At 38.0% G+C, this 21980-nt stretch overlaps 1 protein-coding gene across 5 annotated transcripts in view; it reads left to right on the top strand.

Moving 5' to 3' along the window:
- Mctp1 (multiple C2 and transmembrane domain containing 1) overlaps positions 1-21980 on the top strand; it is a 569227-nt gene that overhangs the window by 276425 nt on the left and 270822 nt on the right. For 4 of the 5 annotated variants that reach the window (XM_075976418.1, XM_075976419.1, XM_075976420.1 and 1 more), the window contains exon 2: positions 4637-4751. In XM_075976418.1, coding sequence (XP_075832533.1) covers positions 4637-4751 — 115 coding nt within the window. Of the gene's footprint in view, positions 1-4636; positions 4752-4932; positions 4964-21980 lie in introns of those variants that run through there. The other variant, XM_075976422.1, reaches the window with a different exon arrangement.

Below are 21980 nucleotides of genomic sequence, written 5' to 3'. Positions count from 1 at the left end.
GAGGCTTCTTTTTATTCATGGGCTGAGATCTCTGCAGTAGCACCACGCTCCAGTATTTTTCTTTCTTTCAAAATAGTGATGCCCATCTTTAAAGTACACAGTCATGAGCTCACGTTGATTTTCCTGATGCCTGCTTCTTCCAAATACTCATTTAACAAAATCCTACCCAAATTTTAGTCCCTGAACCTAACATCTCTATGAGGCTTCCTGGGATTGTCTTCCCCTTTGTCATAGTTGGTCTTGTTCTTCAATGGTTGAGTACCACCATGTTTTGATCTTCTTTTCATGTAGTTCACTGAGGGATAGGGTTCCATTTTAAATTCCATTGTTATCAATTATAAAGCTAACTGAAGCACTGTATTAGGAAGACTCTTAAGGGCATTCTTAGGTTCCTCAAGGAAAGAGGATACCAAGCATAGACAGCATAGAGAAGAGGGAAAGAGCAAAGTGTCTGCGGGTTACTAGCTAACTTGGTAATAAATCTCCATCCTTTTCTACATTCACTTTACAGTTGTATCCTTGAAGACATCTGTTCTTGAAGCTTCCATTGTAACTTGTGTTCAGTTTTATCCTTGATTTCCTCAGGTCTTCATTTCAAAGTTTCACCATCTAAAACGACAAGTATTTGAGACAGTAAGTCGTAGTGGAAAAGAACGATACAAAAAAGCCAACAACTGTCTTTAAGGACTTTCTATGTAGGCAAACATAGAAACCAGGAGAACAAAGTTAGTGGTAATGTAGAGGGAAGGATGACAATTAGAGTAATTAATGTGTACTCCTATTCTGGTGTGGAAAATAGAATCTATGAAGGGCAAAAGTCACAGGCACGTTTAGAATGGCCGACTTGACACTGTGTGGGGCTGGGAATTAATGCTTGATTACAGCTATGCTGTTACATACATATGTTGGGGTATGCTCATGGTTATGAACATGCTCATGGTTATGAACCACTATGCATTAAAGCAGATGCACTCACAAGGTCAAGTCAAAGTTACTCCTCAAATATGGTGATGATTCAATATTAGAAAAATTGCCAACCAAATATTTGGTATAAATCTCTTGTAAAATTCATCATGAGGCCCACTTTTAAAACATAAGTAAATGAAGAGTAGAAGAAAGAGCTTCAGTTGAATGAGCATGTGTTAGTGGTCACAGAAGAACATGGGAGAATAGAGGGAGGATGGGGGAGGGGAGATAATATGATTATATTATAATATCAAAAATTAAAAAAATTAAATTTCATGAAATTCAGAAATGTCCACAAAATCTATTCTGTTCTAAATACTCTTTTAGAAAAGCAACAAGATTAAAAACTAAGCAAATCACACATTGAAATAAGGGTGAAGCAGAATTTACATTATATGCAGAACATATTTTTTTGTACACAACCAAAAACACTTAAAAAATAAAAGAAAATAAAATCACTATATAAAATAATGTGTGCCCAATAGATTAGAAATAAACTGATCAAACTGGAAATTGAAAAAATAGTCCACTTGCAATAGAGACAAAAACCTGTGAACATTCAGGAATGAAATTAGTTATATAGAGATGGAACCTATATGATAAACTATATCGTGTTATTAAAGGATTCAAAGGAAAACATAAAATAATGGGAAAGTTATATTTCCCTCGGGAATATGTAATACATGAAATTATGAATCTTTCTCAGATTGATGTAGAAATTCAATGCAGATTAGATCAGAAATTAAGACTTTTGTTTCATATATAAAACTTAAGAACTACCCATGTTTTTTAGTGATTACTGTATTCCAGATGTTATATTTAACATTTTCTATGTATTCAAGCCACAATATATTGTTTATTAATATAGAAGAAAGCCAGACTTAAGGCAAGTTAAGTTACTGCTGTAGATAATGGAAACAGTAAGTTGTTCAACCCCAGGCAACCTGGCCCAGCTTAGCTAGAAAGATAAAAATGCAACAATATTTAAGAAACTTTAGAAAACAAAACTGACAGTAGCTACATATTCTAAAGTACTAAAATTCAAAGAATTTTATGCAAATGTCTTGGTGTAAACATGGAAATAAACATTAGAGGAGAAACATAAATAGATCCAAGTATTGACAACTTAATGTATTATAAAGGGAGTTTACAAGTCCTGGCTACCAACTACGCTCCAGCATGGCCTCACGCCCAGAGCACACGGACCGCACAAATTGTACTTGGTAGATTATTTTAAAAACAAGACATGGAAATGGGAGGGATGAGGAGGTGAGGAGTGGATCTGGGAGTTAGGAGATGAATGGGGGTAAATGTGATCAAAGCACATTCCATAAAATTCTCAGAGTTAATAAAATATATTTAAAAGAGAAAAGTTTTCATTTCATAGTTATTTAAATCTTACTTTTAATAATTGAAACAACTACATAAAAGTAAAAATTGTAAGAATATTTTAACTATGAAAATGATTATCATGATGTGTTAAAAAGGTAAGAAATTAGGAAATGTAGAAGTTAGAGGGAATGAAACAGCTTTAACTGCTCAGGAGTTTAATGACCGCATACAATGTGTGCAAAGATGAAAGACAGAAGACACCAGGAGTAAGTATTCGCAACAAAACAGTGATTGCCATATACAGGGTTCGGGGAAAGGGGGAGAAGTCAGTCAAAGCACAAAACCTTTCAGTTTTTAAAGGGAATAGTATAGAGGCCAAACTATAGAAGGATGACAGTAATATTGAATTGTATATTTGAAATTGTATTAAATATTCTTAATCATAAAACAAAATACAGAAAAGGTTAATAATACAGGGTAAGAGCTGTATTGAATTGACTTACTTGCAACAATCATTTCAAAATTACATGACTATCAAGTCATTCTATTACATGCCATAAAATAATAGGATTTTCTTTATTACTTAGTTACACATCAATACAGCCCAGGAGTGATATGAAAGAGAACAGAAGACAAAGGGTTGGAGGAAGGGATGAAGGGAGAATGGAGGGAGGGAGAGAGGAGAGGAGAAAAGAGAGAGAGAGAGAGACAGAGAGAGAGACAGAGAGAGAGAAAGAGAGAGAGAGAGAGAGAGAGATTTATCAGTCAGAAAAGTTTCTGTGATATTTTTCTTAAATAAATTGTAAATAATAGAAAATATACTAGAACATACTAGCATTGTTCAAACTGGAAAACCTGACAAATATATGCCTCAACATGTGTATTGGTGGATACTTGAGTAAGGAAGGGTAGAAATAGTTACATCCCAAACAGCTAAAGTAGCTATCATAGAAGGTTGAGAGACATGATCCAGTCTTAGTTTTTATTGTGAGAGACTTGGCTTGTGTTGTCATTAGCAGGAATTAAAAGGGAAAGGCAGTTGGGAGCTGGACTTGGCTTGTATTAGTGTTAGCAGGAATTAGGTAAAGGCAGTTGGGGGGCGGTAGACTTGGCTTGTGTCAGTGTTAACAGGAATAAGGAAAAGGCAGGTGGGGGATCTCATGCAGAAGAGCAGGTGAGATTAGCAGCTATTTGGGTGTGAGTAGGAGGCAAATGAAGAAGTCAAAGATGGCTCAAAATTTCCAGCCTGGGGGCCTGGGGACTGCAGCTACCATTTATGAATATTATGGGGAACAAGATGAATTCTTTTCATTGTTAACAGAGGAGAGAGAATGAGTTCAAGTGTCAATCAAAGTAACAGTGCTTCTTGTCTTAAGTAATAATTGCTCCACAAGGAAAGCTTTCTATGTGGATCTTAAAACCTCAAATAAAGTACTGATTCGATGAAGGGTGACATTGTGGTGTGTGAGTGAGATCTCAGTAAAGTTTTCTTGACTCTGCTGGATAATTGCCTTTCCTGTTAATTGGGGTGCCAGGAGCCAGATTGCTCATTTCTGTTCTTTCTTACCTGTGCAAGTTTTACAATGAACCAGAAAAGAAATGAGAATCTTGAATAGTCTCAAACCTGGGGAGAAAGTAAGTTCTCCTGCTGTATAGAAGCTAGCGAAAACTAAAAAAAATGTGGCCTGTGCATTTTTATTGCATTGTTCTTTAAAACATTCCATCAGGCAGCACTGCTGAAGTCTGTGGATCAATAAATACCATGAGCACTTTGATCCAAAGAAGGAAGCGTTAGAATTGAGCCCCACTGAGAATTTGTTTCTTGCAAATGCTGTCAAAATGCTGGGAGAATTTATTTCTATATATTATATCATATTTTATGTTGAGTCTGAAATAGAATTATGTAATTCATCAGTAAGAGATATTTGCATAAATGAATGAGTCAATACAGTCATCTGAATAAATCCTTTCAATTTTAAGTTATGTATGTCAGCTTCTTTTGCACATCTTTTCTCTTCATCGTTCACTGTGTTTTTTACATCACACTATTTCTATGTTAATTTTTCTTAAATGAATTATATAGTCATTACATTATAAACAATGTTTCTAATACTTAAATTGCTAACTAAACAGAGTTAAAATAAGGTATTTATATTGCTGCCATTCTTTTATTTCTAATTTAAAAACTCATGAATTTTAAGTCTTCAGAAAACTGTTTGTGATGATTGATTTTATTAGACAATTCTCATAATTCATTTTAAACAGCATGCAGTCTCCCATTGGAGAAATTAGACCAAAGGAAATAAACTTAGCATTTTGTATATTTCTTATTTTTCAGAAAATAAATACAGTTGGAAACAGTAATGCAGATGTCCCTTTGGCTGATCCCGGAATGTATCAGTTGGACATCACACTGAGAAGGGGTCAAAGTTTAGCTGCCCGGGACCGAGGAGGTAAACCTTTCAGAACACTGTCCTCTCAAAGCTTTTTCTGTGTGCTTGTTGCAGATTTCGTTTTCTTTAACTTTGGATTCAGAGACACACTTTACTATGTGACTTGACTACTCTAAAGTGGAAGATACAGATTCCGCAATTCTGACCCAGCTGGTGAGGTTTCCACAAAACTCTTACAATACTGATTTCTCAGTGCATGGTATCAGTGACAGGTGAGACATGCATTCATATATTATATTAAGGTATACAGGTTTGGAGGTGAGCACACATTCAAATAGGTGAGATATACTTATGCGTAGTTGGGTGTACATTTATATAAGTGAGATATGCATGTGCACATGTGGACATATATTTACAAAGGTGATGGATGCATAGTATGGATAAGGTACACATTTACATAACTGAGGCATAGGTACATAGTTGAGGATACATTCACACAGGTGAACATAAATTCGTATGGGTGAGGCATATTTTTAAATAAGTGAGGCATACATTTATGTAGGTAAGACATAGGTGGTCATACATTTATATATATATATATATATATATATATGTGTGTGTGTGTGTGTGTGTATACAGTTACATTAATATGGCATGCATTTGCATTAGTGATGACATTTACATGGGTAAAGTGTACACAGGTGAAACCTACATTTATGTAAGTGAGTCTATATTTAATTAGGTTACACAAATATCTGTTTAGGTGATCATACATTTACACAAATAAGGCATGCATTTACATAGACATATCTTTAGATAGGTGACAATACATATACACAGCTGTGTCAGAAGTTGACTTTTGGTAGAAAATATTTTCTTACTCGGAGTCATTCAGTTTAATCTGCTAATATTGTGTTATCCAAGAATACCATCTCCTCAAAACTTGGATACCCTCAATCAGCAGCTGTCTGAACCTTGGTTGACTGCTTACTTCCTAGTGGAGTATACAGAAATTTGTAGGCAGTCCAAGGGGAAAAGGCAGTCAGTACTTTTTAGTTCTCAGATTCCAAATGCTTGAGCAATCTCTTCATGAATTAGTCTGGGACACACAAGAGCTTTCTAGACCCAGAGTAGAGGCATACTCATGGAATGAGTTTCAGTAGACTGGGCAGAATCCTAAGAGAGCATCCAGTATCTGTTCTGCAAGAGTTAGTGGGAAGCCATACCTTCAGGATGCTAAGTAGAGATGTATACCTTCCATCAGGAGGAAGGATGTTCCCTACGCCTACACCAGACCATCTCTGGATACAGACAGCCTCCTGACTGTGTGATGTGTTTGCCTCTGCACCTCACTACAAAGAATGTCAAAGAAACAAGATTAAGAATGCAAGTTATCATTTCTGTACTTTGTCTCTAAATGATGAATTATTTAATGCATTAATGAATTTTCATAACTACAAATTTAAACATGGATTTAGTTTTAATCAAAAACTAATACATGCCATAACATTTTTAATGAATGGATAGTGAGAAAAATGTTAAATTTAAGCAGACAAAGGAAGCTTCTCAGAATCAAATGTCTGTTCTGAAAGCTAAAAAAAAATGGTTATTGAATTAGACCATCTCAGAATAAAGAAACAAATAAAGACAAATAGCATGCAGTTAACATCATTTAACAGAATATTTTTATTATTCAATGTGATCTCAAATTAAATTGACTCATTTGATTTAAAATACAATTAAACCAAGAAGCAATATCAAACTTTTAATCCCAGGTCTGTTCCCAACATTGTTAAACACCTATATAAATAGGTACGGGTTGTATCATTGTTTATAGTTATGTAATTATTGAAACAATATAACTACCCAAAGACAGGTAAATAGTTAAAAAAAACTATATATCATCCATGCAAGAGCATAGCCTGTAATTGTGAGAAAAAATAGTAGGGGGTGGGGAGTAGAGTAAGAAAAATGTCTAGAAGTTAATATGGAAAAATTGACAAGATAAATTGTTAGGTTCATGTAACCAAAGTTCAAAAGGGAATCAGTAGAAAGCAATTTTTCTTGTAAGAAGTGAAGAGCTATAATAAATCAGGTAGTCTGCTAATTTCTGCAAAAGAATACACAGAGAGAAAGTTAGACCCTTGTAGTAGGAGCAGCAGGCTGCATTCCTGCTGCCCGGTTGCCTGGCTCCTGCACAGCTAGCTTTACCCGAAATAACAACACACAAATTGTATTCTTTTAAACACTGCTTGGCCCATTAGTTCTAGCCTCTTATTAGCTAATTCTCACATCTTGATTAACCCATTTCTAATATAATAATTATAATTATTAATAATAATAATCTGTGTAGCACCATGAGCTGGTGGCTTACCAGGGAGATTCTTAACCTGCGTCTGCTTAGGAGAGGAGAATCATGGCGACTGCCTGACTCGGCTTCTTTCTCCCAGCATTCTGTTCTGTTTTCTTTGCCTACCTAATTTTCTGTCCTATCAAAGGCCAAGCAGTTTTCTTTATTAATTAACCAATGAAACAACAGATAGAAAGATGACCCTTCTCCATCAGACCCTAATGAAATTCGTGGCATTCTGATTAGAGGTGAGAACAAGTGCTGAGAATGCGGTGAGAGTGAATAGGTAAAGTGACAGTAACTGTAACATGGTGGCTGGGCTTATTGGTTCCCACAGCCATTTGGCTCCAAAGAAAATCACACAGAGGTCTATATTAATGATAAACTGATTGGCCCATTAGCTCAGGCTTCTTGCTAACTCTTATAACTTATATCAACACATTATTCTTATCTATGTTAGCTATATGGCTCAGTACCTTTTTCAGCGAGGCAGGTCACATCCTGCTTCTTCAGTGTTCTTGGCAGGACTGGAGAGGAATGGGCTTCCTTCTTCCCAGAATTCTCCTGTTGTCATTACCCCAACTCTCCTTATACTTCCTGCCTGGTCAATTAGTGTTTATTTAAAACATTATTGACATAATACAGACAATTCTTCCACACCACTTCCCCCTCTTTTTTTTTAATCAAAGGAAAATATCCATAGTCCATTTTTTGGGAATGTGGGCATAGTATTCCAGGCTACTTCTGGCTGGTTGGGGGTGCTGATAATCTTATGGGGACCTAAAGAAAACTTAGAGTTACAACCAAGTCCTGACTGGAGTATCCTGTGAGTCTTGATCATCTCAGGCAGCAGTTTTGAATCTGTTCTGGACATAGAACTTTGGCATCTGAGCCATCTGTTTCTACTGGAGATTTCTCAGGTGGTCTTCCTTGATCAAACCTGATTTTTCTTAGCTCAGAATGAATCCACAGCCTCTCATTTTCTGTGGAAACAAAAGAAAATCTCTTCTCCAAAGTAACATACCTTTTGACTTCAATTTTGAAGTCAAGGTATTTTCAAAATACATATTTTGGATTAATTTAGCAGCATTTATAAGTAAATATCTTTTAGTAGCTGTTGCTCCTTCCTCAGCTTTCAAACAATTCAAAGAGAGCATCATAACATACCGTATCCAGATTCTCTATGTGTTTTCCATATTTATGTGCCTTTATTTTAAAGTCTATTTCTTTATTTTTACTTTTAACTTTTAGCTTTTTGAGACAGGTTCTCTGTGTACCTTTGTCCTGGAACTCCCTCTGTAGACCAGGCTATCCTTGAACTCACAGAGATCTGACTGTCTCTGCCTCCCAGGCATTGGGATTAAAGGTATGTACCACCATACAACCCACATGTTACAAGTAACATTTCTCCAAGTGAATTCTTCTTTCAGTATTGTTCTTTCTAGATGGTATGCCATTAAAATCAACACAAAGAGAACTATGCAGAAATATTACAATTTAGAGCATGACTATTAATTTTGAAAGTACTTAATAAGTACGCTAAGATCTAGCTAGCAAACAAGTAAATATACTGCAGATTCTGAGACCCAAATTTCTTACTTTTGAAAAAATGATGTGTAAGTATATAATAGGGATAATCTAGACTAAGTTCTCAGATGTCACAGATATCAGTTTGAACTGTTATCTATCTATCTATTGAGATAGATAGAAATACACATGGATAAATATGTCTGCTTTGAATCTGTCTCTGTGGGGCTAGGAACAGTGACAGATGTAATAACATAGTAATTAACATACTAAGGGTCCAAATCTTGGTTTCTAAATACAATTATCCTACTGAAGTGATCAGGATTTTTGAGAAATTAATGATTACAGACCTGGGTAGGGAAAGTACAAGATGAATTGGGACATTTTGCATGACAAAAAGTCAAGAAGTACTCAAAAAATTGCTAGCAGAGTGTCAAAACACAGAGGCCACTTCAAAGAAGCATTATTGACTACAGTTGAGACAATCAACAGGAGTGTTTAGGTTGGGATAATGTGCGAACATAGGAAGAAGCCGATATATACCTCCATGGGAAACCAATGACTGGATGCGTGGGTAGGAGGGAGAGGAAGATAGCTTTCCTTGGGTACAAAGCTACCATTTAAGGATACCACGGTTATAACAATCCCAGGCAGAAATTATGCTAAAGTTGTATATGAAAATTATGATGTGAAGCAGAGTATTTCAGGGTATAGCTGAGGAAGAGACTTTCCTGGCCAAGTTACAGTTATAGGCAGTCACCACTGGCAGTCATAAGATATGCAGGCAGCTCATGCTTCACATGCCATGTGCTAATGTACACCATGACTGTGGCCAATTGTGTCGAGGCTCAACATGCTTATAAGTATATAATCTTGGAAAACTGTGTCATCTTAGGAAGCCATTTGCTTGAGCATAGTAGGCTTTGTTCTTCCCCTAAGACACTGTGTCATCTTTCTCCTATCCCTCTTTCTAGAATTATTCATGTATATGCATTGTACAGAATGATGGATTTCATTATTAAATTTTCAAACATGTATCATGTGTGCTAGCATTTAGTCCATTACCCTGTCTTGAGCAGCATATGAAATATACTAAACTCACATCTAAATCCAGAGTCTCTTGTCCCATGTACCCTACTTTACCACAGCTTCCAGTCTGGATTTCATGTGGAAACAGCACTGTTTTTCTGATAGTGGCAAATTATTCTCAGATAGAAGCATGGCACAGTTTTCAGGACAACAGGCAGACTATGTATTTAAGGAAATATTACTTAGCAGGCAAGAAGAATATACCGTGTAGTTGAGATGTTAATTTCAACCTAACCTAGCTAGTTTTGCTCTTGGAAATTGTTTTATGTATGTACACATGTGTGACACATGTGTGTGTGTGTGTGTGCACGTGCATTTGTGTGTGTCTGAAAGTTCATCAAGGGGGTTCATGCAGGGGATTATGCCCCGGAGCTGGAATTAGACAGTATAAAGGCCTGATGTGAGTGCTAGGGATTGAACTGTGGTTCTCCTTGAAAGCAGCAAGTTCTTATAATTGCTGTCCTATTTGCCACCTGTTGTGATAAAGACCGTGACCAAAAGCAATTTGGAGAGAAAAGGGATTATTTGATTGTATGACTCAATCCAAGCCCTCCACTGGGAAAAACCAAAGCAGGAATTCAAGCATGAACTGAATAGGAGACCAAGGAGGAATGCTCCTTACGGGCTTTCTTTCTAAGGTTTGCTCAGCCTGCTTTCTTACACAGCCTAGCATCCCCTGAATAGGTGGTGCTGCCACTTGAAGGGTAACTAAGAAAATGGCCTATAGATTTGCATGCATCTTAATTGAAATTTTCTCTTCTCAGATGACCCTAAGTTGAGTCAAGTTGATAAAAAAAATCTAACAAACCATTTCAACAGCGGAGCCATCTTTACTGCCCCAATGATAAGGTTTTTTGTTTGTTTTGCTTTGTTTTCGGTAGAAGAAAAAACTGAGTTAAGTTTGTGATTAGCTGTCTTGAAAAACAGAAAATTTGACATTTGACTAGGTAGTGTCAGGTTATGTTAGATTTGTAATATATTTCAACTAACTGGTAGGACAACTAACTGGACTTAGAGAATTTAAGTCAAAAGGCAACTAGAAAGCACTGGAGTTATGTAGGAATATGACTTTGATTAGGGCTTGAGTTTGAATTTTTTAAAAATGTATTAGGATTATTTGCTTGCATGTATGTGTACCACTTATGTGTAGTGACTGGAGAGGACAAATGAGGGCATCGGATCTCCATGGAATTGGAGTACAGACTATTGGTAACTGCCATACTTGTGTTGGGAATAGAATCCTGGTTCTCTGGAAGAGAAGTCAGTACTTGTAACCACTGCACTGTCTCTCAAGTCCCTTGAACTTTCATTTTACCTGAAAACAGAGAAGGAAAAGAATAGATGATAGAAAGGTTAGAGGAATGCCCACCATGACTTGGGATGATTTGAAACATGGAGCTGAGTAAAATGGGAAAAAAGAAAGGAAGAAAGCAGAACAAGTCGACTTCTTATGGCATTTCTCCCCTTTCCCAAGTTTTCTTATCTCTTCCTTATGAACTACAGAGAGTATTAGAATCCTGAGAGCCCTATACACCTAAGTGGAGAGCGAAGTTCCATGTTTTATTAGCTGTATAGTTTTGAATGAGATGTGCAAACTTTCTCCTCTAAGGACAAGGTTTAGGTTCAGTGAGCAGAATATAGGCTAATCTCATGTAAATAATGTAGTGTCTTTTGTTCATGCATGGACAGCTTTCAAGTAATATTTCAAGCATGCTAATACTAAAAGTATTTATTGTTCATTAAAATTCAGTTATCACTTTATCTTGCAGTCCCTCCCATCCAGCTTTCAGAAAGACACCATTTATATTTCAATTAAGTTGGACTTTTCAGGAGATAAACCTTTTGGCTGAAACATCCTTACTCTTATCTAGCATAGTTTGACTGTGATGTGTGCTAAGCAGGCTGCTGTACTATGTGTAAATTAAGAGGAATTGGAATAGATGTGTCTGGTAATAGCAATTCCCTTCTCTTTCATTTCCTGCACTTTGAACCATGGAGTGTATATTGGTTTCCTAGAAGCTGTAATAGATAGTCACGCAAAAGGCCAGAAAGACAGAAACGCATTAGCTCAGAGTTTTTGGAGCCAAGAATTTAAAAACCATGCTATAGCAAGGCACACTCTCTTTGGGTGTTCTAAGAAATAATTGCAGTTTTCAGCTTGTTGCTTCTGTGGCCCCAAGTAATCCTTGGTTTGCAGGGACATCCCCCAATCTCTGACTCCATCCTTACATGGTTTCCTCACTGTGCCCTCACCTACCATGTCTTCCTCCCCTTTCTCTTAGAACGTTAAAATCCTCAGATTCACCCTAACTCCAGGATGGCCTCCTTGCAAGGCCTGAGCTCAGTTAGACTTTCTAGCACCGTATTTCCAAGTGAGGTCATACTGGACATACTAGGGATCAACACATATGTGTTATGGGGAAATCCAGGTGAACTTAATACAGTAGTGTCTCTCAACATGTGGGTCTTGACCCCTTTGGGGAATCCAATGACCTTTCACAGGGATTGAATGTCAAATATCCTAAATATCAGATATTTACATTGTGATTCATAACAGTAGCAAAATTATAATATGAAGTAGCAGCAAAATAATCTTATGGTTAGGGGTTACCACAACATGAGGAACAGGTATTAATGTATCACAGCATTAGAAAGGTATTTCTTCTCATTGTACATTAGGAATAAATTTAAATAAACAAAATAGAGTTGTTTATTTATTTGTAATATTTTCATAAGTTCCTAATTTTTTGCGGGTCTAGAGTTCTCTATCAGGGCACCTGAAGCTGCTTGATTCTGCCCTTAATCTTATACCTCTGCTAAACAAAATTTCTAAGCGTACGGAAAGCCATGTTCTTAGGGTGGAGCAAGAACAATAGAAACCTGATATATGGGTATGGATGTGGAAGTTAAGCATCTATTAATCTTAATTTATAATCACTAATTGAGAAACTGCACCAGCTCAACACTGGCAGCTGTAAGAAGAGTCAACTCTTTCTCCCCTAGAAAAGAAATTCAACGAAATAAGACTAAAACATTCAGCATTGTAATTAAAAACAAGTCCTTTTCCAAGGTAGAAGGCCAGTCAACAGATTCAACGCTAGAATTTATCTGTGACAGTTCTTAAAGAGAGGATTGTTTGAGTGGGCAAGGTGTGGGTCTATGCCTACTGGACATCAGGCATAAAGGAGGATGCTTAGAACTTACTAAGTTTCTTTGACTCCCAAGAGGCCTGGCTGTAAGGGTACCGCTGTCATAGCACATACCTTCACAATTTGGCCTCCAGACTTGGCTTTGAAGCTTGGGAATTGTCCTCATGTCAGAATGGCTACATCTCACCTGGAGAAGTTTGTGTTTTGTAACTATTGACTGGAATAATTATTAACAGTACTCTATTTTACTATCAAAACAATTCAAATTTCATAGGTAATGAACATACTAATGCTTTCTAAAACAAATCTTAATCTCACTAAAATGCATCAGAAAATTAAGCATCATAGGGTTGGGAATATAGCTAAGTGGAATAGCACGCGCTCTGCAGGCATGAGGGTTTGGAGTTTAATCACTAACACCGAAGGGGCTAACACATTGTATAGATTCTTCTTTCTATGCCAACAGAGCGGGTTCCTCTGGGTGAATTTCCCTGGTATCCTTAGAATCCAACTTTTAATGAGCTTTGCTAATCAGGACATGCCATGTTGTGTTTTGGGCTACGACAATAATTTAAATGTATTGCAAGTCAACTTTCTTTTAAAGTTTCTTACAAGTGGTGAGAATCAGATATAAGTGCACTTTATCTGTTAGAGAAATGATCATTTACATACACATTGATGTTGTTCCTTTAACCAGGGCGCTACCATTGCAAAAATTTTCAGAATGATCATGTTTTTTTTTTAATATTTTACTTGTACATTTCTATGCAGTAACCATGATAATCAATATATTTATACAATGTGTGACAAATAAGTCAAGATAATAATTTCCACCTCTTTCAGTAATCACCTTCTGTGTTGGGAATTTAATATTCTTGCTATTTTGAAATAAATCATAGGTTGTTCTAACTAGTAATAGGGGCAAGGGTGTATCCTCCATTCTGTCTCTGGTCCCTCTTGTTCTTGTTCCTCCTGTCCTTTGCCTGTCGCAGTGTTTAGCCACCACAACTTCATTCCATTTATATTTCTACAAGTTAACTTAGTGGTATTCACAAGTAAGAACACAGCCAGACTGTTTAACTTAACCAAATAACTTTTGGTCCCATTTATGTTGCTGCAAATGACAGGATTTCTTTGTCTGTGATCTTAATTCATATATGTATGTGTGTGTGCATATATGCAAACAATATGAATAATGTTTATGAAAATGGATATTATTATGATTAGAACATACAGCTATGGTTTGGATAAGCATGACCAGAAGACTCATGTGTGTTGCTTTGTTGTTGTTGTTATTTACTGGAAGACTTTTGTTTTTAAAGTTGTTTTTGAGATATGTCCTACTATGTAGTACTTGCCAGTACAGCCAGTAGGCTGGCTCTGAAATCAAAATCTTTCTTTAGCCTTCTGATTGCTGGGGATATAAGCCTATGTGACTGCACCCAAGTGGGGTGCTTATGTTTCTTGCTTGGAACCCCAGTGTAAGGTTCAGAGGGGAGCGATTGCCATGTGATTGGGTCATGAGAGCAGTGATTTGGTCAATGTATTAAACTGATAGAATCAGTTTGATGTCCTGAGAAGCAGTCGAAACTTTCAGAGTTGCAGGAACTTGGTTACTGGGACATCTTATAGTGTGTACTCTCGATTGTCCTGGCCACACTTCTTACTTTCTCTGTGTTACCTGGGCATGCTATAGCATGGGTATCAATTGTGCTGGGCACATTTTTTACTTTTTTTCTCCTGATGACCTTGAAAGATAAGCCTCTTGCTTTCCTGCCTGTTCCCCCACCATGGTTCTTTCCTCATCCACAGTTCTGTTTGCTACCACATGCAGTGAACACACCTCTGAAACAGTGAGCCAAAGCAGCCCTTCCAACAGCAAGCTGCTTTATTTGGTGTTTATCCACAGTAGTCATGGTTCACTCCTAGACATCTAGCCGATTCTTTTTTAATGCTTTATTTATTTATAGATAGAAAACATACTACCTGGTATACATAAAGACCCCTTGGTTGCATATTAGTAAAATTGGCCAAATAGTTGCTAAACCATAAGAATTTAATAAGTGCCATTCCAGGAATATTTTGCGCCGGTTTCATAATTATTTAATCTGAGCCATAGAAAAGGGTCCAGTGTCTCTTCCCCAGGCTTCTCTTACAGTGCTATGTATGGAGTTAATTCATTTCTTTAGGGTCTTAATTATAACAAAGTGAAAGGGAAGATCAATTTTTATGCCAAATTTTGTTGACATCCTGCAAATACCTCCATTTTCATGAATTGTGAAAGACTAAAAAAAAGTGCCATCTGAAATATTTGACTGTTTATAAGTAATAAATATATCTACCATATATCCATCATTCAATGCCTAGCCTTTGCCAATAATGTATTTGTGAAACAATATTTGATTAAACATTGACTTAAGTTTGAATAACTATAATTTAATTTAGCTGTTGTTAAGAAAGGGGGGTTTTAAAGCTTACTTCATTTGAAAAACACGTCATGGAGTTCTCCCTAGAAGACATTGTCATTGGATTTTCCTGGACATAGTAGCTTGTAGGTGTGGTTTTCCATCTTAAGAAGTATGCTTCTTCTTGGTGGAAACATAGATTTTAGTATATTTTGTCTATGAAGAAATGCTCTTAGGAATTAACTCTATATTACCTAAAATTGGGTAACAGAAAGTATACATAAAATATTCTTTCCATAAAAACTTGAAGATCAGTTGGCACAGCATCCCAAATAAGAATAAATTTGCAGTTTTGATCTAGATATGTGATGCATCCAAACCTAAGTAATATATGTTGTGGAATAAGTAAAATGCTGCCGTAGGCCATGAGGGCCAGCAGTCCCAAGACCACAACAGGCCACAAAGGCAGCTGATCCCAGGCAGGGAGCTGTGCAGCAGGTGAGAGACAGAGACCTATTAGGCATGCCATGCAGAGTAAAGTTGGATATTTATTTAGTGGGTTGTGGAGGGGTAAGGGAAAAGGAGAGAAGGGGAGATTTGGGAAGAGCAGAGAGAGAGGCAGAGAGAGAGAGAGAGAGAGAAAGAGAGAGAGAGAGAGAGAGAAACAAAGAGGGGAGAAAAGGAGAAGTGGGGAGAAGGGAGAGATGCAGAAAGAGAGAGGGTGGCAGATAGAGAGAGAGAGAGAGAGAGAAGCAAATATGGGGGAAGGGGAGAAGTGGGGAGAAGGGAGAGAGGCAGAAGCTGCCTCATCAGAAGAGAGATAGAAAAAAAAGAGAGAGCTCAAGCAGAAGGAGGATCAGGGGAGGGAGTAGGCAGGACTTGTCTCTTAAAGGGACAAGAGAGACTATTACAATATTACAGATCTATTAAGATTATTTCAAGAGAAGGCATTGATTCTAGTTGGAACTAATTTAATTTAAATTCAGAGAAAGAATAGAGCCAAAAGAAGCATATCAGCTTTATTATATGCTTTCAAATAAGCAATAACCAAGCCCATAATATTTGAAACAACTTGAGTTAGATGTCTCTTGACAGCTTCATACAATGGTCTCTCTAGGCCTCCATTCAGGGACACACTGACATATGTGGCCTCTGCAGCTTTTCTTAGGTGCTGAGGGAAATTTCACAGCCCTTTTTTTCTATCCTCCATTCCAAAGCCAGAGAGACAAGGCTGAAACTGCTCTTTTACTTGCCCAGGCTGGAACATGGCTCCCTCATTCAACTACACCTTCACCAGCTTTCTGTCTTTGATTGTTACCTTCACTTCCTAAAGTAGGCTGTCCTTGAATTTGCTCTGTGGGAGAGGTTGTCTTCAAACTCAGTGCTCCAAAGTCTCTGCCTTCTGGGTGCTAGGATTAACAGCTTGTATCACCACACCCAGGTTTAAGTTTTTCTCTAATTCCTTTCCACAAATGGGAAGCTTAACTGGGTAGGATCTTGCCCTGAGGTCACCACTCCCATTATTTCATTTCTTAATCTGTTTATCTCTTTGAACAGAGGACTTATCACCATTCTACTTCCTTTTTCTCCTCAGACTTTACAGTTTGTAATTTACCCTGTTCAGCTCAGCTTGCTCCTTTTCATTATACATTTTCATTAGAGATGCCACTAATAACCACAGGACAGAGTGTATATATATATATATATATATATATATATATATATATATATATATGGCTATTTTGAGATTTCCTCTGCCAACGGAATTAATCCAAACTCTTCATTTTAGCCTCAGACAGACTCTTCAGACAAAGACAAAAGGCAGTTGCTTTCTTCACCAAAATATCATAAGACCAGTCTCTAGACCACATACTAACATTCTTCTGCTATGAAACCTCATGATTTGATTGGTCTTGAAATTAATAGACACATATAAATTTAGAATAGGCAGTTAGGTGCACACATGTGCGCGTGCACACACACACACATGCACACAAAAAAAAAGTGTTTAAAGGGGAATAGTTGCACTGAACTAGTTAGTATCTAGGTTACTAAGATAAGGTGAAGAACAAAAGATATGCTACTAGTCTGTCCTTGAGAAACTCTTCTGTTTTAAGACTGTAGATCCAGATTCAAAGTTATTATTATAATTAATATTAATTCATATGTCAATATAATATAATAATAAATAATATTAACCAACCAAAATTAATTATGAAATAACTTTTAGGTTCACATAAACACTCTAAATATTTCTGATTATTCCTCCTAATAAAAATATTTGGAAAACCTAAATTACTTACTTAGATTGGCTTAATTTAACATCCAAATGTTTTCTTTTTGGTTACATCACTGAGTGGGATAAAATGCTGAGGTAACAGTTTATGTAAACCATAATTTTTAATAGAAAACCTAATTTGTGATAAGTGGAGATAACTCTGAATGAATGTGTCCTGAGCAGCTGAAGTACTGAATAAACACCCCACATCTTTGCAGTTTGGCTTGTCTGAGAGTGACCCAACTAAAGTTACTGCTTACTTGGGGGAGGGATAGCTACTGGATCTGGTCAGTTTCAGAGCCTTCGGAGGCTACTTTGAGTTGTTAACCTTCCTGCTTAAGGATCGAGTCGTTCAGTTTCACAGAACACTGTTATATATATAGCAACAGGACAAAATGACAGAGTCTACATAGAGCAGACAAAGTAGCCACTGTAAGGCTTCATCTCTCACAGAGTCCAGGTAAACAATCATCACCTTAGAGAATCCCAAAGATAACAGCTTCCTAGCACAGGGGATTCTGTGAACCTTCATTTTGCCATATGTTGCTTAGTGATATTGTTGACATATCACCTTATTAGTTTTCCAGGAGAATAGAGAGTCATGCTTTCTTTAAGCAAGAGAACATGATTCCCCAATGCTAGGGTGAGTGTTGAGAAAATACAGAAAATAGGAACCCTTTCTAAACCATGTCTAATGCAGTCCCCCCATCTACATGCCACTGAAAGAAATCTCAAGGTGAAAAGGAAGCCTGTGGTGCCCGTGGCATCTGTTCAAGAAGCCCCAAGGTTGCCATCCTGTTTCATTATTTTAATTGTATTGGCAGACCTTGGATAAGGACAAAATCCACTGAATTTTCATCCCAAACACAGCTATTCAGGAAGAAGAGAGAGCGTCAGCCTGGTCTGTGTAAAGACCACAGTAACAACACTGTAAGAGCTGGTATATGTGCAAAGCAATGACAGTCCAACAGTTTCAGGTGACCAGGCTATCACATGAACTGTTGTTTTATTTAAAATGGTTGACCTTGACCAAAGAATACTCAAGACCAGTATCATCTGTACCAGGAGAGCCTCTGGCCATGTGAGGGACTGTCTTGGTTAGGTATCTTCTGAACCAGGGGATCCTCTGGCCATGCCTGAGGTGACTACCTTGATTAGGTTACTTGAAGCACCTATATCTCCCTGAGCTGACCTAGGGGGAGTGTACCTTTCTCTCTTGATTCTTGTACAATGAGGAATCACATTCAATCTTCTTTGATTTTTGAAGTATATTTTACTCATTTAATTGGATGGTTTTACAAAATACATATAAGATAAAATATTTTATAAAATAGCCCCCTTCTGAGCTGTCTGAGAAAAGTTGTCCCCACACAGCGATGGTTTTCAGTGCAGCCGTAACATCAGAATCATTCAGAACAAATTTCCCTTTTCCTGGCCCACGGATCACACTATCTGGAAAGAAAGCCCATTCACCTGTATTTTTAAAAGCCCTTTGGCTGATTCTGCTAGTTTAAAGTTTGAGAATCATTACTGAATCAGATTTCCTAAGAAGCACATACATATTCCCACACGTCAACACCATACTGTCAATAACTATTTGCAGGCACATATGGACAAGCAGAGAGCCACTGTGCCCATTGCCATGTACAATGTTAACTGGTAAATAAACGTAACTACGATGTAAGGGACAGCTGGAAAATGTCCTGACCCCAGTGAGAGATCACCTGCTCTCAGGCTTGCTCTCCTGGAGTGGCTCACGCTTCAGTAAGGCAGTCATCAGCTGCATGGTTGCTCCACAAATATAGCACCATCCCCAGGATTCCTCAGGTCTTGGATTCTCTGCATGTGTACAGTCAGGCTGTGCTCCCCTGAATACTGAATTATTCCTCCAACTCTAATCCACTGCCAAGACCTAAAATCAAATGACAAGACACATCATAAAACATGAGTCCTTTCAGACGTCCACTAGACTGGAATAACAGCTTCCAACTCAAGAACTTCATTTGGCGTGGCTTTAAGACTGGTGGCTCACATTTTTAAATTACATGTATGCACGTGTATATCTGTATGTTTGGATGCACACATGAGTGTTGAGAACTGAACTCAGGTTCCTTGCAAGAGCAGCTAGCATTCTTAGTCACTGAGTTATTTCTCTAGCCCAAGCTACCCGTTTTCTAAATGGAAGGAAAAATAATAAAATAAAAGGAATCTTGACTGTTCTTATGTAGCTTCACTAGCTAGGAGCCAGCCCTCATTTACTCAGCCTTGGTATTCCCTGGGAAACACACAATCTCTGAGTTTCCTGCAAGAATTACGGAGAGAAACAGGTTAGTTATACGCACGTGTCAGAAATAGATCATAGTCCTTTTGTGCAAATGAAAAGGTCCCTGAACATCAGATGAAAATTTCGATCCCAAGAACATTTTATTTATTTATTTATTTTACAAAACAGATACTTATTTTTATTCTTTTTTTATTGAGAAAAGGAAAAAAAAGTATCCGCCTCCTCCCAGCCTCCCATTTCCCTCCCCCTCCTCCTACCCTCTACCCCTCCCCCAAACTTCTCTCCCCCTCCCTCTCCAGTCCAAAGAGCAGTCAGGGTTCCCTGCCCTGTGGAAAGTCCAAGGTCCGCCCCCCTCCGTCCATGTCTAGGAAGGTGAACATCCAAACTGGCTAGGCTCCCACAAAGCCAGAACATGAAGTAGGGTCAAAACCCCCTGCCATTGTCCTTGGCTTCTCATCAGTCCTCATTGTTCGCCATGTTCAGAGAGTCCGGTTTTATCCCATGCTTTTTCAGTCACAGTCCAGCTGGCCTTGGTGAGCTCTCAATAGATCAGCCCCATTGTCTCAGTGGGTGGGTGCACCCCTCGTGGTCCTGACTTCCTTGCTCCTCTTCTCCCTCCTTCGGCTCCTCATTGGGACCTTGGGAGCTCAGTCCAGTGCTCCAATGTGGGTCTCTGTCTCTATCTCCATCCATCACCAGATGAAGGTTCTATGGTGATATGCAAGATATTCATCAGTATTGCTATAGGATAGGGTCATTTCAGGTTCCCTATCTTCAGCTGCCCAAGGGACTAACTGGGGACATCACCATGGGCTCCTGGGAGCCACTCTAGGGTCAAGTCTCTTGCCAACCCTAAGGTGGATCCCTTAACTAAGAATTGTGCTTCCGTGCAAATCAAAACAACTTTGAGATATCATCTTACACCTGTCAGAATGGCTAAAGTCAAAAACACCAAGGATAGCCTTTGCTGGAGAGGCTGTGGAGGAAGGGGTACCCTCATCCATTGCTGGTGGGAATGCAATCTTGTGCAACCACTATGGAAATCAGTGTTTCAGTTTCTCAGGAAATTCGGGATCAACCTACCCCTGGACCCAGCAATACCACTCTTGGGAATATACCCAAGAGATGCCCTATCATATGACAAAAGCATTTGCTCAACTATGTTCATAGCAGTATTATTTGTAATAGCCAGAACCTGGAAATAATCAAGACGCCCTTTAATGGAAGAATGGATGAAGAAAGTATGGAATATATACACATTAGAGTACTACGCTGCGGTAAAAAACAATGACTTCTCGAATTTTGCATGCAAATGGATGGAAATAGAAAACACTATCCTGAGTGAGGTATCCCAGACCCAAAAAGATGAACATGGGACGTACTCACTCATAATTGGTTTCTAGCCATAAATAAGGGTCACGGAGACTACAATTGGTGAACCTAAAGAAGCTAAATAAGAAGGTGAACCCAAGAACATTTTATTGATAATTTTAATATCTAAATTTCCTTTTTTTCCCTAAAGGCAAATGTGGGCTTGGCTTCCAGATCAAAGAACAAACATTACTGCTTCTGTGTCTCCCTGGCAGGCCCACTCTCTCCTCCCCTGATGGCGATAGAGTGAGTGCTTATGTCTGCTGCACTTAGAGAGATCCATGCTGCAGGGGAGGGGCCACAATGGTGCCCTTTGGTGTGTCAGTAATCAGTGGGGCACAACAGCCTTTTCTCCTCTATTGTCTTCCTAACGCATGCAAATTGTATCTTCAGGACAGAGAAAATGTTCCTAGATCTTCACTCCTTCAGAAATACAGTTGTAGCTCTGGGCTCTCAGAGGAAAAGTGGTTGAGCAAAGTGGGCGTCCTCAGCCTCCAGAGCCCATAACGCACCCTCTCTTCCCTGTTACTGCTGAGCGTGGATTCTGTACATTGGTAACATGTGACAATAGTGTAGAATTGGAATAGAAGTTAACATCTCTTTATAGTTGAAGAATGACCAATTTGCTCCCCATAAACATCTCTAAAATGTTTAGAATTCTGAATAGTTTTATAGCAAAGTGTACTCAGAGACAATAACTACAAAATTGTGCCTTTGATTTTTCTAAAGATCTTGTGCACTTAGAATTTATCGAATAAAGTTAGCAGAAAAGAACTAAACTGGAAAAGAAGAATGAGCACAGCTTCACTTTTCCTTATTAAAGAAAGTCTGTGAGC

This window comes from Microtus pennsylvanicus, chromosome 6 (genome assembly GCF_037038515.1).
Source record: "Microtus pennsylvanicus isolate mMicPen1 chromosome 6, mMicPen1.hap1, whole genome shotgun sequence".
Taxonomy (NCBI): Eukaryota; Metazoa; Chordata; class Mammalia; order Rodentia; family Cricetidae; genus Microtus; species Microtus pennsylvanicus.
This window is presented reverse-complemented; position numbering and strand designations above follow the sequence as displayed.